Source organism: Phaethon aethereus, assembly GCF_964289735.1.
Source record: "Phaethon aethereus genome assembly, chromosome: 2".
NCBI classification, from domain to species: domain Eukaryota; kingdom Metazoa; phylum Chordata; class Aves; order Phaethontiformes; family Phaethontidae; genus Phaethon; species Phaethon aethereus.
In genome coordinates this window covers 6,516,250-6,541,728 of record NC_138582.1, presented here as the reverse complement: position 1 = coordinate 6,541,728, position 25,479 = coordinate 6,516,250, and the positions used below count along the sequence as shown (strand labels likewise).

General features: G+C 42.2%; 1 protein-coding gene across 1 annotated transcript in view; it reads right to left on the bottom strand.

Annotated features, from left to right (window-relative positions):
- Positions 1–25,479, bottom strand: part of FAM135B (family with sequence similarity 135 member B) — a gene marked incomplete at both ends in the record, with an annotated part of 148,296 nt that overhangs the window by 431 nt on the left and 122,386 nt on the right. The window contains 10 exons of the mRNA XM_081996627.1: positions 1,117–1,230; positions 6,749–6,859; positions 7,418–7,569; positions 7,864–7,961; positions 10,575–10,666; positions 12,975–13,141; positions 14,890–16,963; positions 18,010–18,164; positions 21,761–21,834; positions 23,935–24,090. Coding sequence (XP_081852753.1) covers positions 1,117–1,230; positions 6,749–6,859; positions 7,418–7,569; positions 7,864–7,961; positions 10,575–10,666; positions 12,975–13,141; positions 14,890–16,963; positions 18,010–18,164; positions 21,761–21,834; positions 23,935–24,090 — 3,193 coding nt within the window. The remainder of the gene's footprint in view (positions 1–1,116; positions 1,231–6,748; positions 6,860–7,417; positions 7,570–7,863; positions 7,962–10,574; positions 10,667–12,974; positions 13,142–14,889; positions 16,964–18,009; positions 18,165–21,760; positions 21,835–23,934; positions 24,091–25,479) is intronic.

Sequence of the window (25,479 nt, the reverse complement as noted above, 5' to 3'; positions counted from 1 at the left end):
TACTCCTCAGCATTTAGTCTCATTTCCTTTGTGGTGGAAGGAAACACTCTAGTTTCCTGCAGGGGAAGAGGGTTGGACTCACTTTGTCTGTGAATACAAATGCAAAAGGGTCTGGCAAAACAGAGAGGACCATTCAGGTTTCTCTGGGGAATCTAACGCAGGAAGAACATCGTGCAGATAGCTGAGGAGTTTATAGGGCAGCAATAATGGCTCAGGAAACCTGAACTCATAAATGATCTACACTGAATATACATCTGGATCCTGATAGGTCAAACATCTCCCTGAGGAACAACCACTGGAAGAAAGAGTTAGAAAATTACCTTTTAATTCATGTCTGAGGTAGGGTAGAAAGAGCTGTAATTTAGATAAGATATGTGAAGGCAACCATGTTCATTATTGCACCTGAGTGTCTCTTTCTACTTCCAAGGAATACCTCCATTCCTAGGTAATCACATATGTGAAATGGGTACAAAATTACACTGAACATTATTTCTGGAAGTAGTATCAAACTGAAGCTGTGAAACATTTTATAAATAAAGGAACTGCTAATATCAAATGCAATACTTGGGGCCATACACAGCCTGAGCTCACAGGAGGGCTAGGCCTCTGATGGCATGAGTCCACATGTGCTTTACAGATTTTATTACAAACCAGTATGATTTTACATGTGTCACTTAAATTACCTGGCAATCATCCCAATTATTGAAAACAAAAGGAAAACCCCTTTGGACTTTGGACGTGCTGAGAGAGATTTCATTGTGTGAAACAAAGACAAGACAGTACTAGTAATTCAATAGACTGCAGAAAAATATTGTCAAGAGCTAGTTCTATTATCATCACTTTTTAAAAAATAAATTAGAGGGAAGGGAAAGCAGCAGTAAGAAACCTGGATTACGACCTGATTGAATTTGTGTTCATCAGATAAAGATCTTCTTAAAAAGCTGCTTTTATTGATTTCAGTCATTTCCTGTGGGAAGAGAACACTTCCTTCCTTATCAAATAAACCTTTCAGTTTTCATCAGGCTGATGAAAAACCCATCTAATGCAATGACCTCGGTTACAAAAAAACACAATTCCTCAACAGCTTTGTAAATATAGAAAGGATCTTAAACATACCTGTGTGTCTGTCTTTAAGGGCATTTTTGCACATTTCTATTCTTGCTGAATGAAAAGGTACATATCTGTCTTGGGGTGAGGCCACTAACACGACATTTTTAAAGTACTGAAGACCTGTGGCAAATGCATTAAATACATTTATCACAATGATGTACAGCAATGAAAATATTATGTCAGCATAACTACTTCACTTTCAAACACATTTGAAAATCTACAGTGCAAAATAGATTATAATAATTAAAACATGCAACATGCTTAGAAAGATTCATAATAGCTTAAATGCATTTCTGATGCTTCTGCAAACTATTTATTTGTTACTTATCACCACTCATACAGGTTAATTGTGTGTCAACAAAAAAAGTAAGAACTGTCCCTCTTCAAAAAAAAATATTTGATTAAAACCTTGATCTTAATATTTGTGCTTCTATACACTGGAAACACACGTACAGTCCCACTACAAAGAGGGGTTTTGGATAAATAAATGATCACATTCAAAAATAACACAAGAAATTAGTACAATTTTCAAAGAAAATAGAGAGAGGTAGGAGAATAGGAACCAGCGTCACTGTTGTGATGTCATGCTATCATATCAGTGTTGAGGGAGGCTCGGGATCCAGTCCCTGCATTCAGCAGTCTCTTGATAAACACACACTGCTGGTACATGGACTGGAAACCAGGAATCCGTCCTCTTCCCTGGAGGCAATGAGGACAGGATGGGCTATGGAAACAGGCTCCTGCTGTTTGCCCTGTCTGTGGTCTCTTGAGCCCTCCATCACCCACATTCAGCAGAAAGACAAGCAGGCAAGTGGACAGAGATGATCTAGTCTGCTAGTCCGGAGAGCAGCCTGAACACAGAACAGCCATGGGTTTGACCTTCATCTTTCTCTCCCCCTTATGGAAAAGGGGCCCAGAACCAAGTCCTTTGATTTCTAGATTTCTATAGAGAAGGTAATCATCACCACCACAGTCTTGATGGCTGCCTTCATTACTCCTGGCTGAAGTTGTCTATTATTTTCTTCTTGTGCAATCAAATTCACTGAGTTTGTGACTTCAGTTTGGGGTAAAAGGTAGGAGATGCATCAGTGAGTGTTACCATATCTAAAATCTTATGTGAAGACATGTAATAGGGAATAATGTTTATTTCACAGAATCACAGAATCACTAGGTTGGAAAGGACCTTCAAGATCATCAAGTCCAACCATTAATCCAGCGCCACCATGTCCCCTAAACCATGTCCCAAAGAGCCACGTCCACACATTTTTTAAACACTTCCAGAGATGGCGACTCCACCACCTCCCTGGGCAGCCTGTTCCAATGCCTGACCACTCTCTCAGTGAAGAAATTTTTCCTAATATCCAATCTAAACCTCCCCTGGCGCAACTTGAGGCCATTTCCTCTTGTCCTATCACTAGTTACTTGGGAGAAGCGGCCAACAACCTCGTCGCCACAACCCCCTTTCAGGTAGTTGTGGAGAGTGATAAGGTCTCCCCTCAGCCTCCTCTTCTCCAGACTAAACAACCCCAGTTCCCTCAGCTGCTCCTCAGAGGACTTCTGCTCCAGACCCCTCACCAGCTTCGTTGCCCTTTTCTGGACATGCTCCAGCACCTCAACATCCTTCTTGTAGTGAGGGGCCCAAAACTGAACACAGGATTCAAGGTGCGGCCTCACAAGTGCCGAGTACAGGGGCACAATCACTTCCCTACTCCTGCTGGCCACACTATTCCTGATACAGGCCAGGACGCTGTTGGCCTTCTTGGCCACCTGGGCACACTGCCGGCTCATGTTCAGCCGGCTGTCAACCAGCACCCCCAGGTCCCTTTCCGCCGGGCTGCTCTCCAGCCACTCCTCCCCAAGCCTGTAGCGTTGCATGGGGTTGTTGTGACCCAAGTGCAGGACCTGGCACTTGACCTTATTAAACCTCATACAGTTGGCCTCTGCCCATCGATCGAGCCTGTCCAGATCCCTCTGCAGAGCCCTCCTACCCTCCAGCAGATCAACACTCCCACCCAGCTTGGTGTCATCTGCAAACTTACTGAGGGACCACTCGATTCCCTCATCCAGATCATCTATAAAGATATTGAACAAGACCGGCCCCAGAACCAAGCCCTGAGGAACACCACCTGTGACCGGCCACCAGCCGGATTTAACGCCATTCACCACAACTCTCTGGGCTCGGCCATCCAGCCAGTTCCTCACCCAGCGAAGAGTAAACCTGTCTAAGCCACGAGCCGCCAGTTTCTCCAGGAGAATGCTGTGGGAGACAGTGTCAAAGGCTTTACTACAGTCCAGGGAGACAACATCCACAGCCTTTCCCTCATCCACTAGGCGGGTCACCTGGTCATAGAAGGACATCAGGCTGGTCAAGCCGGACCTGCCTTTCATGAACCCATGCTGGCTGGGCCTAATCCCTTCATTGTCCTGCACATGCCCTGTGAGCACTCTCAAGACCAACCGCTCCATAATCTTCCCCGGTACAGAGGTCAGGCTGACAGGCCTGTAGTTCCCAGCATCCTTCTTCCGGCCTTTCTTGTAGATGGGCGTCACATTGGCAAGCCTCCAGTCTTCTGGGACCTCCCCTGTTAACCAGGACTGCTGATAAATGATGGAGAGTGGCTTGGCAAGCTCCTCCGCCAGCTCCCTCAGTACTCTCGGGTGGATTGCATCAGGCCCCATAGACTTGTGGGTGTCCAGGTGGTTTAGCATGTCCTTGACTGCTTCCTCCTGGATTATGAGGAGTACATTGTGCTCTCCATCCCCATCTTCCAGCTCAGGGGGCTGAATACCCTGTGGATACCTGGACTGGCTATTAAAGACTGAGGCAAAGAAGGCATTAAGTACCTCAGCCTTGTCCTCGTCCTTGGAGACAATGTTCCCCGCCATATCCAGTAGGGGATGGAGATTCTCCTTGCCTCTCTTTTTGTTGTTAATATATTTGTAAAAACATTTTTTATTATCCTTTACGACTGTGGCCAGACTGAGCTCTAGCTGGGCTTTTGCCTTTCTAATTTTGTCCCTGCTTGACCTAACGAGATACTTGTACTCTTCGTGAGTTGCCTGCCCCTTCTTCCAGAGGTGATAAACTCTCCTCTTTTCCCTGAGCCCCAGCAAAATCTCCCTGTTCAGCCAGGCCGGTCGCCTTCCCCGCCAGCTCTTCTTACGGCACATGGGGACCGCCTGCTCCTGCCCCTTTAAGATTTCCTTCTTGAAGACTGTCCAGCCTTCCTGGACCCTTTTGTCCTTCAGGACTGTCTCCCAAGGGACTCTCTCAACCAGTGACCTGAACAGGCCAAAGTCTGCCCTCCGGAAGTCCATGGTAGCAGTTTTGCTGACCCCTCTCCTTACTTCCCTCACAACTGAGAATTCTATCATGTCGTGGTCGCTAAGCCCAAGACGGCCTCCGACCATCACATCTCTCACCAGTTCTTCTCTGTTTGTAAACAGCAGGTCCAGCAAGGCACCTCCCCTGGTGGGCTCACTCACCAGCTGCGTCAGGAAGTTCTCCTCCACACACTCCAGGAACCTCCCAGACTGTTTCCTCTCTGCCGTGCCGGTAGGTTGAAGTCCCCCACAAGAACAAGGGCCAGCGAATGCGAGACTTCTGCCAGTCACTTATGGAATGTCTCATCTGTCTCTTCATCCTGGTTGGGTGGTCTGTAACAGACTCCCAGCAGGATATCTGCCTCATTGGCCTTCCCCCTCATCCTTACCCATAAGCACTCTACTCTACTTCACAATCTTCGATTTCTATGCAATCAAAACACTCCCTGACATACAGAGCCACCCCACCACCTCTCCTTCCCTGCCTATCCCTTCGGAAGAGCATATAGCCATCCATTGCAGCACTCCAGTCATGAGAAGCATCCCACCATGTTGCTGTGATGGCAACTACATCATAGCTGTCGCGCTGCACAATGGCTTCCAGCTCCTCCTGTTTGGTGCCCATGCTGCGTGCATTGGTGTAGATGCACCTGAGCTGGGCTATCGATTTCAACTCTGGCACGCTACCCCTAGGTTCAACTCTAGTGAGCCCGGTTTTATCCTCTCCCTCCTCCAAATCTAGTTTAAAGCCGTCTCGATGAGGCCTGCCAGCTCATGAGCAAGAATCCTTTTGCCCCTTGGAGTCAGTTGCACTCCATCAGCTGCGAGGAGGCCCGGTGCCGTGTAAACTGCCCTGTGGTCAAAAAACCCAGAATTCTGACGACGGCACCAGCCCCTGAGCCATGTGTTGATCAGGTGTGCATTTCTTCTTTCAAGACAAGCATAAGGAAGATTTAAAGAGATTGAAAAGTAGCAGGGACTTCTACTTTAAGAAGAAAGTCAGAAATTACTGGAGGCTTGAAGAGTTATCTGGGAAGGTAGGCACAACACTGCTTCTCCCTCTGTAGATTCTCTCAATTAGTTTTGGGAGCAGGGTGCTAGCGTTAGGGACACCTCTATTTTGACTCAGTATGCCAGCTCATATGTTGACATCTGGAGCTACCTACTTCAGATTTTTTGCCTAAGCATCTAACTGTATGATTCTGACTTTACAGACAAACTCTTCACATTTAAATTTCTGCTTTCTGCTTTTGCATGGACAACACCTTCATTTATAGCCCATTAGATCTCCAGTCTACCAAGCTAACAAACAATGAATTGCTTTGACTCACAGCACATGCTTGGGAATTCTTTGCTCAGGAGGTTATGATGTGCGCTTCCTGTGTAGACCCAGTTTTATCTGAACAAGACTAGTAAAGCAGATGTCAACTGTACTCTATAGAAATGAGAGCCAGGGAATCAAAGAGAAAATTCAAATAATGCCAAGATACAGCAGCTTCTTACCGTTGATTATGTCATGTACTGTGTTCATGAAATTATGAAACAGCTCTATGTCTGTCAGACTGAGAATTAAGAAGTTAAATTTATCTTAACATAGTCTTTGTTTCCTATTAGCAACATACCAAAGTATGAGAAGAAAATTAAATATCAAGCAGTGACCTCAGCACCAGTTTGCTTACACACAATATTAAAAATAACTCTTAAAAGAAAACATTCATTTGAACAGAAGGATCATGCTTGCTTTCTTTTCTTAAGAAAAGCCTGATTTATTTAATTTATTCATGACAGACCAAGGAAGGGGTAAAAAGATCTCTATTTAGACATCATTTTTCCAGTGTGAGGCCATACATCTCTCTCTGTAGTACAAAGGTGTCACAATAGACATGAACAAAATTTGTTCTTCATCTGAGAGAGTCATATTTCCTAGAGACAAGAGATGTTAATCTTAAATAAAATATACAAAAGGAAAATTGGTTTTCATCTAGTAGCATAAATTAAGCAATGGTGTCCTGTCAAGAATGATATTTCTTGCTTCCAGAATATAAACTTAGGTGCATGTTTACTACAGCATGGAAGTTTTATCTGGTGCTAAGAGTTTGGCATATATATTCTCTGATAACTGGCACAGGAAAAATGCACAGATAAAATAGATACTAGGTTTTAGACAGAGTAGCCCTTCTCAAAAGCAAGAACGTTTAAAGAAAGATCATTAACAAAACGCAGATTTCCTTTATTACCTGGAGGACATGGCAGTCCAGCACAATCCTTTGGAATAACCCTTGATACTTACACAGCTACATCAAGCCCTACTCACCCGTTTTTTGGCTGAGCTGATAGAGGAAACACTTGCGCAGATCCGCATTGTCCCTGAAGGTCAGTTGCAAAAGTGACCCGGATTTTTTCAACTTCTGCATGAGCCATAGACCTGGAATGAAAATCTTTGCATATTTTTATCCTGTTTGCTAATTATTTACCAAGGTGTTTGAAGACGTGTGCCTACAGTAAGGGTAGCACTGTAACTCAATATAAGTCTTTGTTTCCTCTTTTATTGCTAATCAACAGGGAGAAAAGTCTAAGGGCCTCACTGGATTATCCATGTCATGGTAGTATTAACATTCAGGAAGGCTAAACTGTGGGACATTCCATTCCCATAGCACTGTAAGTGTCTTCTTCAGCCTTGGAGATGCCTCTCTTTATTGGCAGTGTACAGAGAAGTAGAAGAATACAGTGAAAGCAAGGTAATCTCTCACTGCTGCACACCCTTGGGTTTTCCAGGGAGCACTGTGCCGGACCTTGCAGTAGATACTGAAAGTCCCTCTCACTGCATTTTTTTTCTGTGTGAGTTTGAAGTCATCGTCAAATATTTTCCACAACTTCACTGTGCAAATCATGTTGTTACAATTTATTGCCACCTCCATGTGTTGCTCTCTGATGCCCTCTGCCATGGACTGCAGCCAGTCATAGCTTTCCCATCAACTCTTACCTGTACTAACCAAAGTACTGTTGTTGTAAAGTGTTCCCAGGTGAGGCCCAGACAGGGACAGGAAGGTGTGCAACTTGTTGAGGTAATAGCGGAACCTGGGGCGAGTTAGTACAGATCGAATAATGACGTTGCCAAGGGAATGTCCAATGAAACTGTTGGGAAAGAAAGAATTACATCAACACAAAAACCATCTGTGGTTTATTTAAATTAAACATAAGTGTGGCATAAATTGCTCTTGAAGGGACTCCATCAGGGCCTTCAGTAACATCCTTTAGTTACCTTTTCACATTTTTCCAGCATAGTAGATACTCTTCCATCTATAACAATGTAAAAATTCATCTCACTGATTCAATGTCTTTTGACACAGGGCATTTTTGGAAAAGCTAACTTCATTGAATGTTGCTCATGTAACTCAGTTACAGACTATTAACTATCGGAATGCTTACCTTATTCGGGATATGGAAAGGTTGTACAACTGGATATGCTGAATAATTTCATCCAATAATCGGTCAGTCATTGTATCAAAATCAGCAAAAGTATCAGTCTGGTAAAAAATTGAATGAGTCAATTAATTAAAATATATTGCACTTATTGCAGACTGATGTTATTTTCAAAGTAAAACACAAGCAGAAACGTAATAACCAGTCCAAATTTTCTTATACATACTCAAGGGGACAATATGGAGATTTTTCTCAGTCTCCAGGTTTTCTAAAAATTGAAGTTGTCCTTTGAAAACAGGGTCATAAAATTTCACTTTCAGTTTATTAGCAAGTAGCTTCCAACTAGTATTGGAAACTTACTCAAGGCAAGTATTTTCTTTCTCACATAGCATCAACAGTAACAATGATATCATGGGTCAGTGTGGGTCACATAGCTTTCATTAAAGCCCGTGTGGAAATTCACAGTCCTCAGTGAGTTCGTAGGTAAGGTAGGACAAAATTTTCTGTCACAGAGACGTTTGACTCTACGTTATGCCTTTTAGCTTGAAGAACACAGCCTGAGAACTCAAGTTAGGACTAGAGTAACCCTACAGTTTGTATGGCATGGCAATAGGCGCCTGTGCAAGACAGTTCATATTTATAAGGGGGTTAAATTACCTCCTCTTGTTCCCTCTCTTTCTCTACCGACTGTGCCTCTAACTTTGGCACATGTCATGATAGAATAAACCTGGACCAACGATTTATTAATAGTAAGATTAACAATATTAGGCTGAGGGATTCCAGAGTCGTAAGTATGATCTTAAAGCAGCCTGACTTCACACTGGTGCAAACTACTAACACTCAGCTGCTTTAGATACCATACTCTGCACATGGAAGTAAAGCTTTTGGCATTTAGGATTTAACAGATTACTATGATAAAATACATTTGCTGCATTATACACTGACATGTGGGTTATGCTGATGTTAAGGATGTAATCACAAAATTATTTGACCACCTTAAAGAAATGCTGTGTGTTTGTTATTCAACAGTTATCAGTAAGAGAATGAGTGCTACAGAGAGACAAAAAATTGCTTGCTTGCAAGAGTACTGCCAGTTGTGATAGAATAAAACAAATAATATCTTGTCCAGTCTATACAATTGCAGGCAGATCTTATTCAGAACTGTGTCATTTGGCAATCCAACAGGACTCTAAATCAAATTTGTAACTAATGAGAAGCCACAAAAACAACCATCAAATTTTGGAACAGCTATTCAGAGCAAACATAACTAATTAATGCTTTTGTGACACAACTCATCTTGCTAATTGCAGCTTTTGCAAAGGAAAACATGAGAATATTCATTTTGCAATACAGCCTTAAAATAAATGTTCTCATAAACTACAAACAGTCCACTAACCTCCTGCCTGTTTGTTTTGTCTGCATTGATAATTAATGATTTCCTCCTAGGTTCATCATCCCAAATCTTTCATGTTGTTTAAAAGTGGAAGAATATCAGCCTGAACATTAATCATAAACAAAGTACATCAAGTATCATATTTCACCTGGTTATATCTCCATCCTTTGGTATCATCACAGCCTGATTGAGCTTGCCAAATGTACCACAGATGAATGCCTAAAAAGAGTAATTTACATTTTCCTCTATAAGGAAAACTTCAGCTAAACAACTGATTTCTTGGGTCATTTTCCATGTGGTTCTCAGAGCAGGGAAAAAAGGGTGAAAGGATGCTTTACAGCACCCAAATAGTCATCAGACCACATGGGTTCTGTTTCCAGTTCCATGGGAACTTCCTCACCTTCCCAGACCATAAGCACACTAAAAGTGCCCGTTATGGGCTCTGCATAATGTTAAACAGAGATGTTCTAAGATGTTTCATTCTCTGAAAACATGAGAAGAGGCTTTGATGCAAGTTTGAAGTGGTCTCATTATTTTCATCTTGCTGACATTCATTGTGCAGGTATGCTGCTGACAGAGGTGTGCACTGGCAGGTGGCAAGTTCACAGACTAACACCAACTGGCCACTTCAAAATATAAAAGCTGTTGAACGAAGAAGGTTGGAAAGCTTTGAATCAATTTTCTCAGATGTTCATAAATCAGAACCATGTTTCTTACTTGGGCACTGGAAATCCTTATCTTGTGCAAAAAGTTAGGCCTTTGTGTCATAAATATGGGTTTATTGCAAGGCAAAGCACAGAATTAATTTCTGTTTCTCTGCCTAGACTAGCACTGAATTTTTCTGGAAAACATTTATCATTCATGGAAATAAATCTTGCAAACATTGCAAGAGGAGAAACAATGTCCGATTCAGCAAAGGAAGCTGACAACAGCTGCTGGTTATTCCACATCCTCCAGAGAATTTAGCACCATGAAACTTGCTGCTTTCTGTTGGTTCTGGTTTGCCTGGCACCCAACAGGCTGCTAAGTTTGCAAACTGACAGGATAAATCAATTTTCTTCTTCTAAGGTCTAGTCCTATGAGTGCTAATGTTATTGCCTTTGACTTTAATGCCAAGAATATTTTTTGGTGGGTTTGAACACCCTATCAAATTAGACAAGAACAGGACCAGACCTTTCCACTAAATACTACATAAAATTCCTGGAATTGCCCAGTGCTTTTGCTTCATTCAGCTGGTGAAAAGGCTTTACAGCAGGCCCTGTTTCAGCAGTGTCAATTGCTTGTAGGAGATCTAAAAGAAGACAGAAATTAGCTCTGTAAGTACCTGATTTCTTTCAGACATTAGGAAGTCCAGTTTTCCACCTGGGAGTCCCAGTTCTATAAAAGTCTTTACAAGCCGCAGATCTGCACTGTTACCTAGAAATAAATGATATTTTATAAGAAGTAATTCAACGGAAAAATAACTAATATAGAGTCAATGTAATATATTCGTCTTCCTATAAATCTTGACACCAGGGAGCGCTTGCTAAGAGCTTCTACGACAGCTCACCACACGTAGGACCACACATTGCAACAGCAGGAGAGCAAGAATAGGCACAGCCTGCACAAGGTGGGGCTGCGCCTCACCTCCTGCTGCTGGGGACTGCATACATGGTGGGGAAGAAAGGGCAAAGATCAGGCCCAGAATAACTCTGTCCCCTATTTGCTGAAAAGCAAAGGTGAAACAAAAAGAGAAAAAGCTGAGGTCTGTCCTTCCATCTTCACAGCTAGTGAGACTCCCAGGGGACACGGCAGCCCTGCCAGGGACCTCGGCACGTGTGCTGGGTGTATAGGGCTGTACCTCCAGATTTAGAGTAGCTTGCCTCCAAGTATTCACAATTAGAGACCGTGCTGAAATACTGTCAGACTCCTAATATTTTGGGAGATGCCCCATTCCATACCAGGAAGTCTCAAAGTCTTCTGAAATGTTTTGTTGGAAGAGGAGGTACCTCTGCCTCATGAGAAGGACATTACTGCCACTGAGATATTGAACGGCAAAAAGACTTTGCTTAAGGCAGCAGGTGTTTTTTACCCACCTTTCTGAAAATGTCTGAGATTTCATAGACTTTATGCCTCCTCTGTAGTTTCAAGGTTAACATCTACATCATTCCCATTGATACCAATAATTTTTCAAGAGAAGTTTCAAGTTTAACATAATTGTTTTCTTTTTAGAAAGCATATATGTAAAAAATTCCAGGTCATGTTTCCTCTGCAGTGAATAATTATTTTTATTCTCTCACTTTCACAGAATCATGGAATCATTAAGCTTGGAAAAGACCCCTAAGATCATCAAGACCAACCATCAACCGAACACCACCATGGCCACTAAACCATATACTGAAGTGCCACGTCTACATGTTTTTTGAATATTTCCAGTGATGGTGACTCCACCACCTCCCTGGGCAGCCTGTTCCAATGTTTCATTACCCTCTCAATAAGCAAATTTTTCCTAATATCCAATCTAAACCTCCCCTGGCGCAACTCGAGGTCATTTCATCTCGTCCTATCGCTAGTTACTTGGGAGAACAGACAGAATCACAGAATCACAGAATCACTAAGGTTGGAAAGGACCTTCAAGATCAGCAAGTCCAACCATTAATCTAGCACCACCATGTCCCCTAAACCATGTCCTGAAGCGCCACATCCACACGTTTTTTGAACACTTCCAGAGATGGTGACTCCACCACCTCCCTGGGCAGCCTGTTCCAATGCCTGACCACCCTCTCGGTAAAGAAATTTTTCCTAATATCCAATCTAAACCTCCCCTGGTGCAACTTGAGGCCATTTCCTCTTGTCCTATCGCTGGTTACTTGGCAGAAGAGACCAACACCCACCTCACCACAACCCCCTTCCAGGTAGTTGTAGAGAGTGATAAGGTCTCCCCGCAGCCTCCTCTTCTCCAGACTAAACAACCCCAGTTCCCTCAGCCACTCCCCATAAGACTTGTGCTCCATACCCCTCACCAGCTTTGTTGCCCTTCTCTGGACACGCTTCAGCACCTCAGTGTCCTTCTTGTAGTGAGGGGTCCAAAACTGAACACGGTATTTGAGGTGTGGCCTCACCAGTGCCGAGTACAGGGGCACGATCACTGCCCTACTCCTGCTGGCCACACTAGTGCTGATACAGGCCAGGATGCTGTTGGCCTTCTTGGCCACCTGGGCACACTGCCGGCTCATGTTCAACCGGCTGTCAACCAGCACCCCCAGGTCCCTTTCCGCTGGGCAGCTCTCCAGCCACTCCTCCTCAAGCCTGTAGCGTTGCATGGGGTTGTTGTGACCAGCTTTTTAAAGCCAGACACTATCTACCCTATAACAGTGTGCGTGGGTCTGTGTTAAATATTGTTTACATCGTGGTGACATACTGCAAAACAACTAAGCATCTGCAGAAAGACAAGAGAAGTTACTGTAATGCACCCCTCTTGTACACAGAAGGACTGATGTACTTTGGTGTAGAATTCTGTTTAAACAACAACAAAAAAATTTGCAGCATCTATTTCTTAGAGCAAATATTTAATATTCTCCTAGATCCTTTCTTACAGTGGACTGAATGACATAATAAAGACTAAACACCCAGCTAAGATAAATACTATCCTTAGATTCTCCATTCTTGTACACTTGCTGAACATCTGCCCTTTTTTTTTTTCACACCAAAATGACTTCCAAACAGCAATTCCTCATGGCCTTACCATCCAGTCCATGGACACAGACAACTAGGTGAATTCCATCTTCCAAATTTTCTTCCTCTTCCTCTGGTGGAAAATATGGGATATCAGAAGCTAGTACAGATAAGTCACTGTACAGAAATCCTTCAATCTTCATTTCTTTTTTAAATTTTTCTTTGGCCTGATAAAAACTGGAGAATACATTAATTAATCACAATAGAACTGGCTATTCTGCTATATATATATACTTCTATATAACAGCAAACCTTCAAACTAGAAATGAGGAGGCTGGTATTTGCAAGAAGTTAAGTTTGCAACTTTCAAGTAGAGACCTGTATACTATTCTTTATCTATTCTGATTGAGTGAAAACAGAATGCAGGGAAGAAAGTCTGTTTCTGAGTCATTTGGCTACATACAGGGAATAGCTAATGCCCGTTAACACCTCACACCTGCCAGAGGAATGAAGGATTTACAGAAAATCTTCTGGTGGCCCATAATAGTGAGAATAAGATACAGAATTAGCAATTTTGCATCTTACAATGTAATCAGCCATATAGATTCTGAAATACAAAATGTATCATTTTGATAGCATGACATGCATTTATAGGCAGGTAGATGGTGTTCTCCCCATTCCTCAAACCGTGGAGTTAAGGAATGCATCTCATATGGTAGATATTTTTGGTTTGACTTGGTTTCAGGTTCTTTTGAAAACATTTAGTAGCTAAGAGGAAGAACAGCTCAGTGCTAAAAGAATTAAGTTAGCCCCTTCCCTGCTCAAAGCCTACAATTTGACACAGAAATTCACCCTGAGGCATTCTGCTAGCTGAAAATGCCAAACTCTTCAGTGGCTTTTTGACTTAGCAAAACTTATCCAGAGCTTTTAGGAATCACTAATCACATCGTAAGTGTAGAATTAGGTAGAAAACTAGGATTGACCAGGTTAGGAGATATAAACCTTTAAAGCCTGGGGACTGCTTAAAGCCACTTGATATAACGATGAGCAATTACTTATATCAGCCCTACTGACTTTAAAGGAATACAAGAACGATAAATCTAGCATTTGAGCCATGGACCTGGAGGCCCTTGATTCATGTGCATGAATACATGCTTAAATACTTTGCTTCACAAAGAAAGAACAAATTTTGTGCTTAAATTAAACAGGACTTACAGCACAGTTTATAAAACAAATCTCAAGATGTTTTCAAAAAAATAAAAATAGAGCCTTGGGTAGCAAATGAATGCACATGCAGAGAGCCACCATTCTGAGCCGCTGAATGGGTTGAGAAATTCTCATGATGCTATTTTCCCTCAGCACAGCAGAGGAACCAAAATGTAACAAAAGTATACATGTGCTAGCATGTCAGTCTGTGAAATGGGCCACTGTGAAATCAAGTCCATGATGTTGCCCTTTTGCCATGGGGAATGAAGCAAGAAAAAAAATCAGTATCTCTTCTCCAGCTACACAGGATGCCAATTCTCCCATTTTTCCAGTTTGAGAAGCTGAAGCTAAGACCCTACGAGCCAATCTGTGCACCTGTTTCATAGTTTAGCTAATGAGCACAATTATCTAAGCAGAACAGGAAAACAAGTTATGGCACTGCCATAGTGAATTGACTATCTGGGATCAATACCCACCTCTGGGTAATGTTGACATCAGGAAGGAGGGACAGATCTTAAAGTCTATTTAGACACCTAAATCTTATTGATTTTCATGAGGATTAAGGACATAATGTCTTTGACCCCAGTCTCTCTGTGTTTTCATCCTTCCTGTCTATTTAGATTATTTATTCTATATAAACCATTTGTCTATTTGAATTATTTATTTTGGATGTCTCAATGCAAGCTTACCCTATGCTTACTGTATTAGGGCCTGGAACTTTGTCAGGGTCTCTTGGCATTATAGTAATTTTAATGAAGAGAGTAATTAGACATTCTTACTTCAGCATCCTTTCATTGGTCTCTTCATCCTCCTCATTTGAATTGGAAGAGACAACTCCAAAAGAGCCCAGAGGCTGGTGTGTGATGGGGAACGCAGCCTGCTTTGCAGAGAAGCCCACCATAGCAGGGGTCTCTTTGAGCACAGAAGAAAAGGGAAGACACGTGGCTGTGCAAGAGACAGACAGATTAACCACATCAACAGCCTTTCTGCTTTCCAGTGCTACTCCCTCCGTCGTCATTGAATGAAACCCGGTGCCATTAGCCACAAGTTTATGCTCTCGACTCTCGAGTTTCTGAGGATATTCAGCCTGGTAGGATCCTGCAGCAGGGTCTGCTGAGGCAGGTGAGTCGTTGAGCTCAATTTCTTGCAACCCCTGCATTTCTGCATACACTGCCGGGTTCTCATCAGCAAGAGAGCTTCCACACTCTCCTTGCATTAAGCCAAACTCAGTTGAGGTCTCTGAAGGAGCTGGAACAGGATAGCAAAAATCTGTTACCAGCTTTATGCTTTGTGGGAAACTCTCCTCTCCTGAAGTTCTGCTATTGGAGTAAAAGCCTTGTTGTACTTTTAAACCATCCGGCTTAAGTTTATCTTTTAGATCCTCAATGCATGTATCAAACTTATCGATATTCTTCTCCAAGTAATTACAAGCCCTTGGTGTTTTTAAGCTGCACTCACTATTGATCTCCAGTGACTGGCATTCAGAGACGTTATCTCTGAGCTGCTTTGGACAAACGGGTAGTCTTGCACTTTCCAAACTACAGTAAGTCTCTGGAAAACCTTCCTTCTCCTCCTCTCCTTGTAACTCAATGTTACTGCTACTGTGTTTGGCAGAGGGTTTGGGATATCCTCTTCGTTCTAGTTGTCCACTTCCAGTGGTTATTTGACACTCAGAAAAGTCCACGACTAATTGCCCATCTCCACACTGTGTTTCTGTGCAACTTTTTAAATTTCCTCCTGAATCTCCTGAGGTTGCTTCACTGTGTTTGGATATATCGACCTCCTCCCCAGGCTCTTCTGGACTACTGATCTGAGGAGCAGAGACAGATTTGGTCAGCTTGGTAAGCTCCACTTCCCTCTCCTCTTCCTCAAAGGGCAAAGAGCTAATGGATGTGAGTGACGCTTGGATCCCACTGGGCAAGCTCGTATTGCTTTCTGTTTGGCCACCCTCCAGGGAATTTCGGTGGATGACGTGTCTTCGTACCAAGTGGTGCAAGATCTCTCGATCACCGGGCAGCTCCAGTGCCCGGCTACGAGCATCAGACCATGCCACTGAACTTGGTTCACTTTCAATGCCTGAATCGGATATTATAGAGGAGGATCTTTTTATAACCCCTGACATCAGGGTAAATTCTTCACACTCCTCACCTCGTTGCTCCTTTGTGAACAATTTCACTTCAAAGCTGTGGGTGGGCAAAGCTTTCAAAACAGGGAGCACAGTCTTGGTGTCTGGATCTCCTGTTTTTTCAAGACTGGTTAATTCATTCAGTGCAAGCGCAGATGAAGCAAAATTATTCTCAGGATGGCCAGATTTGGCTGCTTTATGTATTTCAGTCCTGCTTTCCAAGCCATCAGTTCCACATGCTCCACACTCATACTGAGCACTGACAATTAACACAGGCTCACTTTTGTGGGAATCCTTATTGCTAGGTTTCATGTCTTCATATGTAACATCTGCCACAAGTCTATTGCCTTTTAATAAAACTTCCTCGGATGCTTTAAAGTCTTCTGATGTGCATTCTGTATTGCCTAGATCTGAGTCAGAATTAGTTTCCTTACTTGAAACAAAAATATTTTCAGGTTTCCTTTGGCTGCCTTTGTTCACTGTACATACCTGAGACGTGGAGTGGTGGTTTAAACCCTCAGCTGTATAAGCAGCACCTTCAGTACCACTGCGTATGCAGGAGGGATTCCCATTTATCCTATCTGTGTGTATTATCAGAGTACCTTTCCCAAAGTCTCCTTTCATTACTGCAGTGGCATCATTTGATGTAAAATCTTCATTGTCATCTATTATATCCATTTGGGTGTTTGCAGGAACCTCAAAATCTGGGAAAACTTCCAAATTCTGATCTGAAAGAAAGAAAAAAAGGAGTGGTACCTGCAAGAACACAACAAATTACTCCAAGTGATGCGGGACTTTGAAAAGTGATTGTAAGGCCTATAGAAGTATGTATATTTATACTATATAAATTATGCATACATTAGAGCATGTTACAAATGCAAATGCCAAAGTGTATTGAACTAGAATAACGCTTATTAAATTATAGTTAGGCCAAAGAAGACAATATCAATAAAATATACTTTCCTCAGTATAATTATATCTAAACTGCTAGTTTCTACAGTGTAGGTAAGCAAAACAGAGCTGACGCTTCTTTGTATTCCTGCTGTCATATGACATTTTTCATAGCATAACTCCTACTTGTAAGTCAATTTAATACTCAGTTTACCAGTTTAAATATCTGTAATGAGCATTGCCAAAATTTAGGTAGTTAGATAACTCTGGAAGAGTGGAAATTTTGGACCACAGGTCATATTTACCACACTATGGTCAAGTACAATATTAGTACATATTGCTTGCTTGCTAATCTTGGGTAAAAAGGGAACCAAGGGCTATGAGGTTTTAGTACAAATCTACAGAACTAAATAATTTCTTAATTGAAAATTTGATTTGTGTGTTCAAGAGGAAAATATTTTTTTGGAAAGCAATGCTGCCTTTCAGGGACAGTGTCGGGCTTTAAGCTGAAATTATGGGTTTTTTGTTCTGCGTTTTCTTACCACTAGATGTCACACTGGGGATGACATTCACAGTGGTGATTTTCCTTTAAATTTGTACCGTAACAAAAACCCAAAAGGTTTTGTGTTCTTTCTAGATTTTGCCTCCAGCTCTTGTAACTAAACAGCTTACTTTGAAGATGAAAAATATGAAGTTACAGGAAATGCTCCAGTTTGCTGCTAGGGAAACACAGAAGAATTCAACTATATTACATAGTGGATCCACTCTGATCCACGCCGGAGTCAGCCCACGGAATGTGAGATTGCTTACCTTGGGCTGGGGAAGTGAACCTCCCTCAGCTCAAGCTGTCTCATGAAGCTGTACCTTGTGGTGTTTCTCTCACCTTTGCAAGGCGTATCCATGTACCTATCTTCAAAGATAACTGGGAGCGTGTTCCAGTCCCCATCTATGTCGAGGCATTCTGCTGGAAGCGGGGGCATGCTGGTGAAGTACTCCGAATTACGAATTTCTGTAGAAATCTGTCCATGACTTTGGATCCTGGCAGCAAAGTACAAAAGAAATTGAGTGTTCGAGTAGTTATCGTGCTGTTTCTCCATCACTTCTGCAAGGCCAGCAGCAAAGCTGGATGCGTAGGCAGAAGACAGAGGAAACGTGCTTAAAAGAAGAGGAGGCAGCACTGCATGATGGCGGCGTACCCAGCGCTCCTAGGAGGTCTCCAGTGAGTCGATTTCTATCTCTCCGTTAGAGATACCAACAACTTGTGCAATCTCTCCCTCCAAAACCTCTGTCTTCCTGAGATTGTTCCAGCCGCCCCTGCCCCCGGCTCCTGTCAGCTACCGTAACGCATTGCTGTCCTCCCAAGCAATAATCAAAAATGTAGCTGAGCAGTACAGGAGGAACCAAGGCCAGGAAGGATTCATGGCAGGCCCTCGATCTCACTTACAGCAATCCTCAGAGCACTGCGATATCTCACATACCTATGCACCTGGAAGAGCTAAAGAGCTAAGACACATCAATTCAGTCGCTGCCTGTTGACAAAACTAGAATAACTGTTTCCATCTTTTGGTCTATGTAAAGTGCTACCTGGCTTTTATCAGTGAATGTGACTTTAAACCGGCACACGGATGTGGATTCAGCTATAATAAATACAATAGTTTTTAGTTCTGATGAGCTTTCCTACATAAGCATCTTCCTCAAAAAATGGGGAAAACATCAAATACAAAGTTTGTTTATTTGTGTTGACCCTTGGACTAATTAGTCTGTTTATCCCAAGGATTGAAGAGGAAGGCAACAAGCTTTTCCTACACTGTCAGCTGAAGGCAATTCTGCACAGATCCCACAGGACAGCACAATGGTAATATTTCAGATTATCATTGGCAAAAAGCAGGTAATCATCATGTGGCAGTTATCATGAGGAAAAAACACACTTTATATATTATATATTATAATATTATATTATTTATATATATTTTATATTTATATATAAACTCAAACAGGTTTGTAATTCAATTGGTCTGTCCTTATGCCTGCATGGAAGATTCCTATAACCAGACACAAATACCTTGTTTTGACCAGCATATCAGCTTCAACTTCAGAACATAATTGTTGCTGTCTACCATTTACTCTTCCTTTTAGGCCAGTTATTTTTTCCTCAAAGATAAATAAGTCATTGGTTGCTAAAACATGACTCAGAGAGGAGACACAAACAGCTAACTGCTCATTCTTGCCTGCAGCAACACCTTGGTGTTTAAAGTTACCTCTTAGCACCATAATAAAGTTCTCACTGACATATTAATTAGTAGCATCAGCATTTTACTAAAGACCACATGTAAAGATAATAAACTAAACTTGCTTCAAGACCAATCTCTAGCATAAGACATGAATCATTGATATAGAAAAGTGTGAGAAAAATATTTTTTCTGTAAAATATTGGGAGGATATGTCACCTGCTAGAGGGTACCACCCTGTGTGATACCCAACCTGTTGCAAACGGTGTGTACTCTTCTGTCTAAGACATCAAACGTTGCCAGGCATGTAGGTGCATGGCCTCACACAGAACTCACAACAGCACTACAGGAGGAAAAAAAAAGCTCTTGTCTGGTAACAAGGAAGAAAGAATTGGGGGAAAAAACTGTTACTGTTTGAGGTGATTGTACAGCACCTGGCACGCTGAGAGCTGATATCACTTGGAGCCTCTGTGAACCCAGTTAATAGTCCTGTCTTCCACTCCCAACATTAATAATACTCCAGGACTCAATAATACACTGAGTCCACTTTTCTAACTGCACCACCCAGCACAATCAAAAAAAAAACATGACTCTGCCATGAAGCCTGTATAGGCCAAATTTACTACCTAGATCAACTTTTAAAATTTGTAAATTATTTTACTTTCTTTTACTTAGTTTCCTTGGTAATTATGGAGGAAAAATTATGTTTATCTGTGGGAAATGTGTTAGTTCTGTGGCTGCCTGGAGAAATAAAAGCACTTCATGCAATTAGGCTTCCCCCTGTGCAAAGTTATATTTGCTTGAACAGGGCCATGAGCGTCTGTGCCCTCACCCCAGGATCTTGACATGGGGATTTCCTTGTACATAGCTCACTTAAAACCTGACATGGGAGGACTAAGTAAGCACAGCTGGGCCCCTGCAGCCGTGGTGCTGCTCTAATTTGGCAGAACAAGGTAGCCTTGTACAACCACTAATGAAGTCATGGCCCTTTCCACCAACACTGAATCAGCCCTAATGTCCCTAGTGACAAATCTGAGAAAGTAATTTTCTTCTTTGCACTAGGTCAGAAGCAAATGTGTCACTTAAGCCTCATCATGACAGGACCTGATGTCATGACCTTTAAGCTTCGTCTGAAAGATGGATTTCCAGGCTGGTAATGCTGTGGTCCCCCATGGTGACAGGCTGTTTCAGTGCACAAATAGTCTGGACATCTCTCATTACTCAGAAATTCAGATCTGAGTATCTGTCTTTGAACTCTGCCTTCAGGGGTCATGTCCTGAGTATTATCATATAACTGTAGAGTCATAGAATAGTTTGGGTTGGAAGGGACTTCTGAAAGTCATTGAGTCCAACCTCCCTTCAATGAGCAGGGACATCTCCAACTAGGTCAGGTTGCTCAGAGCCCCGTCCAACCTGACCTTGAATGTTTCCAGGGATGGGACACCTACCACCTCGCTGGGCAACCTGTTCCATCATAAAAAATTTCTTCCTTATATCCATGTGTTCCACTTGGGATCATTGGCTAAAACTGAAGGCAGGATTTGTCCTGCTGAAGCTTTAAAACTGGCTCCTCATACTGTGCAGCTTGGCTCCAAGCAAGAACTGTCAAGCAGAAGGAAGTACTTACCTTGGCAATGTTTTACAGAGTATTTTTATGAATGCAGGCCAGTGCAACATTTGTTTTCACAGAATATTTTGCACTGTTGATTCTCCGTCAATTAATTATCAACCCTGAGCTCACATCACTCCAATGGTTCCTCCAGCTAACGTGGTGGTATTCCCCATTCCTGTCCTCCACTCCTGCATTGAGTGAACATCCCCAGCTTTGCATTGGCCATTTAATGCTTCTGTCTGCATTTAAAGATCCTTTCTGCTATAGGAAGTAGAGCTGGACTAAACACCAAAAGAAATCCGTGACTGCCTACCCCCGAAAATTTATATTAGTGATGGTAAAAAGCAAATTTTTAAATGCTAAGCTTTTGCTGCTTGTCAGCAGTTATTTCTCATTAAAAGTGCCAGTACTGGGTCTGGTATAGTGTGTTCAGGAAGTTAATTAAAGACATCAAAAAATATTTCTGCCTGCCCTGAGGATGATGGTGTTGGTGGAGATACATTCTGAAGAGAAATGCAGCTGAGAAGAGAGGTGGGGGGGAGAGGATCTCCTGCACCATATCCCTAGAATATATAAATCTTGAAATTAATAATCTCTGGAGCCTGATTGACGCCTCTTACTTTTGACACTGATTTCAGTGGGTTTAGAATATGGAGCTAGAACGGACCCACTGACTTCTCTCAAACCAAACTGCTCCACATCCAGCATAAAAAGACCTCAGTCTTGATTGTAAAATGTTCTAAACTACATTTTCAGTCATTCCAGTGATAGGGGAGAGTCAATGGGTTACTTACAGGCCTTCCTGGAATGTGAGCACAGCAAGTTTCTGGTGTTCGGTGTAGAAGAAGGCTTCTGAGAATCTCCTCACCTGAGGGAGAAACACAGAGGTTAAACCTAAGATCTGCTGAAAGGTGCCAAATACCATCAAGCTAATGAAAGGGCAGTGACTGTCAGGACCGGATTCCTCTGTGTGCTCCGTCTGCTTTGTACCACTCCAGTAACTTAAAGAAACAAAGAGCTCAATTCTGCTCTACTTTTCCAGTCCAGCACAAAGCAGCTGGTGGTGCTGCTTATTTTGCTGGGAGTTAAGAAGTGTCCCTTGACAGTAAATCAATATTTGCATATGTGCATCTTCTGACTACTTTTCTAAAAGCTGTCAAATTGACCATTTTGTCCCGTAATCTTAAAAAGGGGAAGATCTCTTCCTTTCCCAACATGCAAATCATACAGCAGCAGAGTGAGTTACTAAATTAGAACAATTCATATTTGATCATCTCTTCTATGCAAACTTCCACAGTGACTCCCAAGAGAGCAAAGAAAGTCGTCTATATCAGCCCAGAGGAGAGTAAGCCCTATCATAGTAGAAACCCATCTGCCTATGTCATGATACTTACAAAGGAGAGCTCTTCAAATCTCTTCATGGACATTAGATCTGTTCAGTGTTGGATAATCAATTACAAAAGAGCCAGAGATCTGAAGCGGCTGGCAGAGCAGAGAGTGTGAAATAAGCTGTACAAAATTCAGTGCTGCCCTGGAATAAGCTTTGAGTTTCAATGAATCAAGCATAATATGCAATCAAATGTACTAAGCTGTTAATCTGCAGCCCATACATTAATAATAATATTTGTAAGAGTGACCTCTGTTACAGTGTCAGAAAATGGCAGCGAAAAGCATATGTCATAGCATCTTGGCACCTCCCTAAAACCCAGCTGTGCTTCAACAGCTTTCTAAAAAAAGGACTAGCATCCCTTCAAAACCATTTTATCTTAATAGTATGACTTTTCATCTAGGGCACTCAGATTTTTTTCCAGATCTGGGAAAGTATCATTACACACAGCTGATATGGGGAGGAACTGAAGAACACAAATGTATGCAATTCGCCTGCCAAAGCAGGCAGTCAGCATCAGTGGAGGCTGGAACCACAGGCTGGGATTCACCATGCTGGAGCTGGGAGCCTATAGAGTTGGTTCCTCTGGCTGAAAGCCACACAGGTCCTCTTAGAGTCCAAGTGAGACCTAGTCAAAATAACCAGGGGAGTGTCAGCATCGGTTACTTAGTCACCTCTTCCTGAATTTTATGCCTCGTTTTTGCAAGCTCAACTGTGCTCTTGGGGAGAGCAACCAGAGAGTTGTTCTTGTTACTCTGGAGAGTAAGTGGACCTCAACTGAATTTGACAGGAATCAGAACATGAGCTGAAATGTCAATAGCTACACTGTAGATGTCTAAAGCTAAGCAAGGTGAATCCTACCCTTTTCTCTAATGATTAGATCAGACTATGAGTTCAGCTCAGGTGATGTGCTGAACTGATGTCCAGTCAATAACCAAAACTGTCCTAAAGGAAGACACAGCACTTGTTGAACTAAGCAGATAAGCAGATCTGACAAAGTTAGCTCAAAAGACAAGTGCTTTTGTGCCTTCTTTATTACCAAGTACAAGAAGCAATATCCACATGAACAATATTAATATTTTGTTCTGTGCACCTCACTAGGAGAAAGGCAAGAACTAGCCCTATATACATATATGTGACACAGTGAAGAAAACAAATATATATTCCTCGTGGTAGTTTTGTGAAAGAAGTTTAGAGAAAATAATCTTTTTGGTTATTTGTCATTGTGATGATTGTGCTTTCTAAAACAAATGTTTATGATTTATGGATATACAGCAAGTACAGGCGATATCGACCTCTTCCCATTCACCTCCTGTTCCATGTTAGATTCTGATGTTCAAGGTGCACTCATTTTGCACAGGATCCTGGGTCCCAGAAAAGCAACAGACTTCATTCCAGAAATTGAAATCTGTAATTTCAAATCCTCTGCTTCACCTCCTCTTCACCTCTTGTCCTGCTTACCCCATCTCCAGTAAATACTGACATGGGCAGTATAGTATTGGAAACCCGTATCCAGATAAATCATTAACGTCTATCAGGACTCTACCATTACTGAACTTGCTTTTAACTACGTGACGTTACCCTTAACATGTGATGTTCCTGAGTCAGATAAGCTGTGACTTCTGGATGGAGAGTTGCCACCTCCAGGAACTGGGTCCACAGGGCCAGGAGGTGGGAGCAAAGCCAGGAGAGGTCCTTGCTTATCTGTTCTGCTATCTTCTCCGGATTGCTCAGCAGCTGGAGGAGAGAAAGGACATTTTGAGATCAAGACAGTGGGAAAATCAGTTAGAATGTTAGATTAAGTTCTTCTAAGAACAACAACCCCCCAAAATTCCTCTTGATTTAGAATTATTATTAAAGCTACTATTTTCAGTTATTTTACCCCAAATAAAGCTATTGAGATTTTTGCTTTTACTCTTTAAAATCCACATATTTTAGCGCAAAGGGTCTCAGCTACAATTGGAGAGCAAGATGTGGGAACAGACTCAATTTTTGCAGACACTTTACTGGGAAAAAAAAGTCAACATGGGTTCCAAATTAACCACCAGATGGTGCTGGATGCTCTGAAATAGTAAACCATGGCCCATCATCTGCTTTCTAATAGCAAAAGAAGCCTTCTCAGCCATGTCACACTAGGGTACCAGATGGGTGATTGGCGGGGGGGCAGGAATGAACAACAAAACCAAAACACTGTGTCCTCAACACATGATGAAAACAGACATCCCAGAGTCCGCTGTTGCTTCTCTCCCACACCAGAACATGCTGGGGCCCTCCGTGCCCCTCAGCTCTAGGCTGCAATTCTGCGCTAAAGCCCTGCGGCCCAGGAAGCGCATGTCAGCAGCAAAGCCTCTGCATACCCAACACCCTGGTTTCACAATTGCTTTAACAAGAGCCAGACATTGCATTTTACCTCCATGTTTTGGCACAAAGAGTACAGAACTGAGCCTTCGTCTATTCCTAGGGTCCCTCCCCTTCCATGAAACAAGTAATACTACCAGAAATAGTCCAGAAATGATACTAGAGGAATCTCTTATCACTTCTTGGCTTTTTTTTTTTTTTTTTTTTGGCTAGGACAGCAGTCTAGCTGAAAGCTTGCTCATTTGTCACATTTTGTTATGCAGGTAGTTTCCATATTGGTGACACTGCAAACAAATCATGATTAAAAGTGAATTGTCTGTGTGAGACAGAGAAACAGAGAAAACGCCTGTGTGGCTAACACAGATATTGTCACTGAGTTCACATTGTTTGGGTGCTATTCTGTTTTAACGACGAGTCCAAAACAGCACAAGCTCCAGTACACATTTTGTTACTGGAAAAATCAGGGGGGTGCCGGTAGACGATAGATTCTGCCCAAACATTTCTCTTTGCAGAGTCAGGCACTACTTTATTTAACAGCACTCGATTTTACATGCTGTATGTAATTTGTCATTTTTTTCTTTTAGTCAGTCAGCTGCCTCTTACGCCATATACTGAAAGCACAGTCTTCAGAGAAGATTCATTATTAACGCAGGCCCTACTAGGAATAGTTGTATGATGGCTGTTTCTCTAGTTTATTGGTTCTTAACCTTTTGAATATATGGAAAGGAAAGGAAAGGGAAAGGGAAAGGAAAGGGAAAGGGAAAGGAA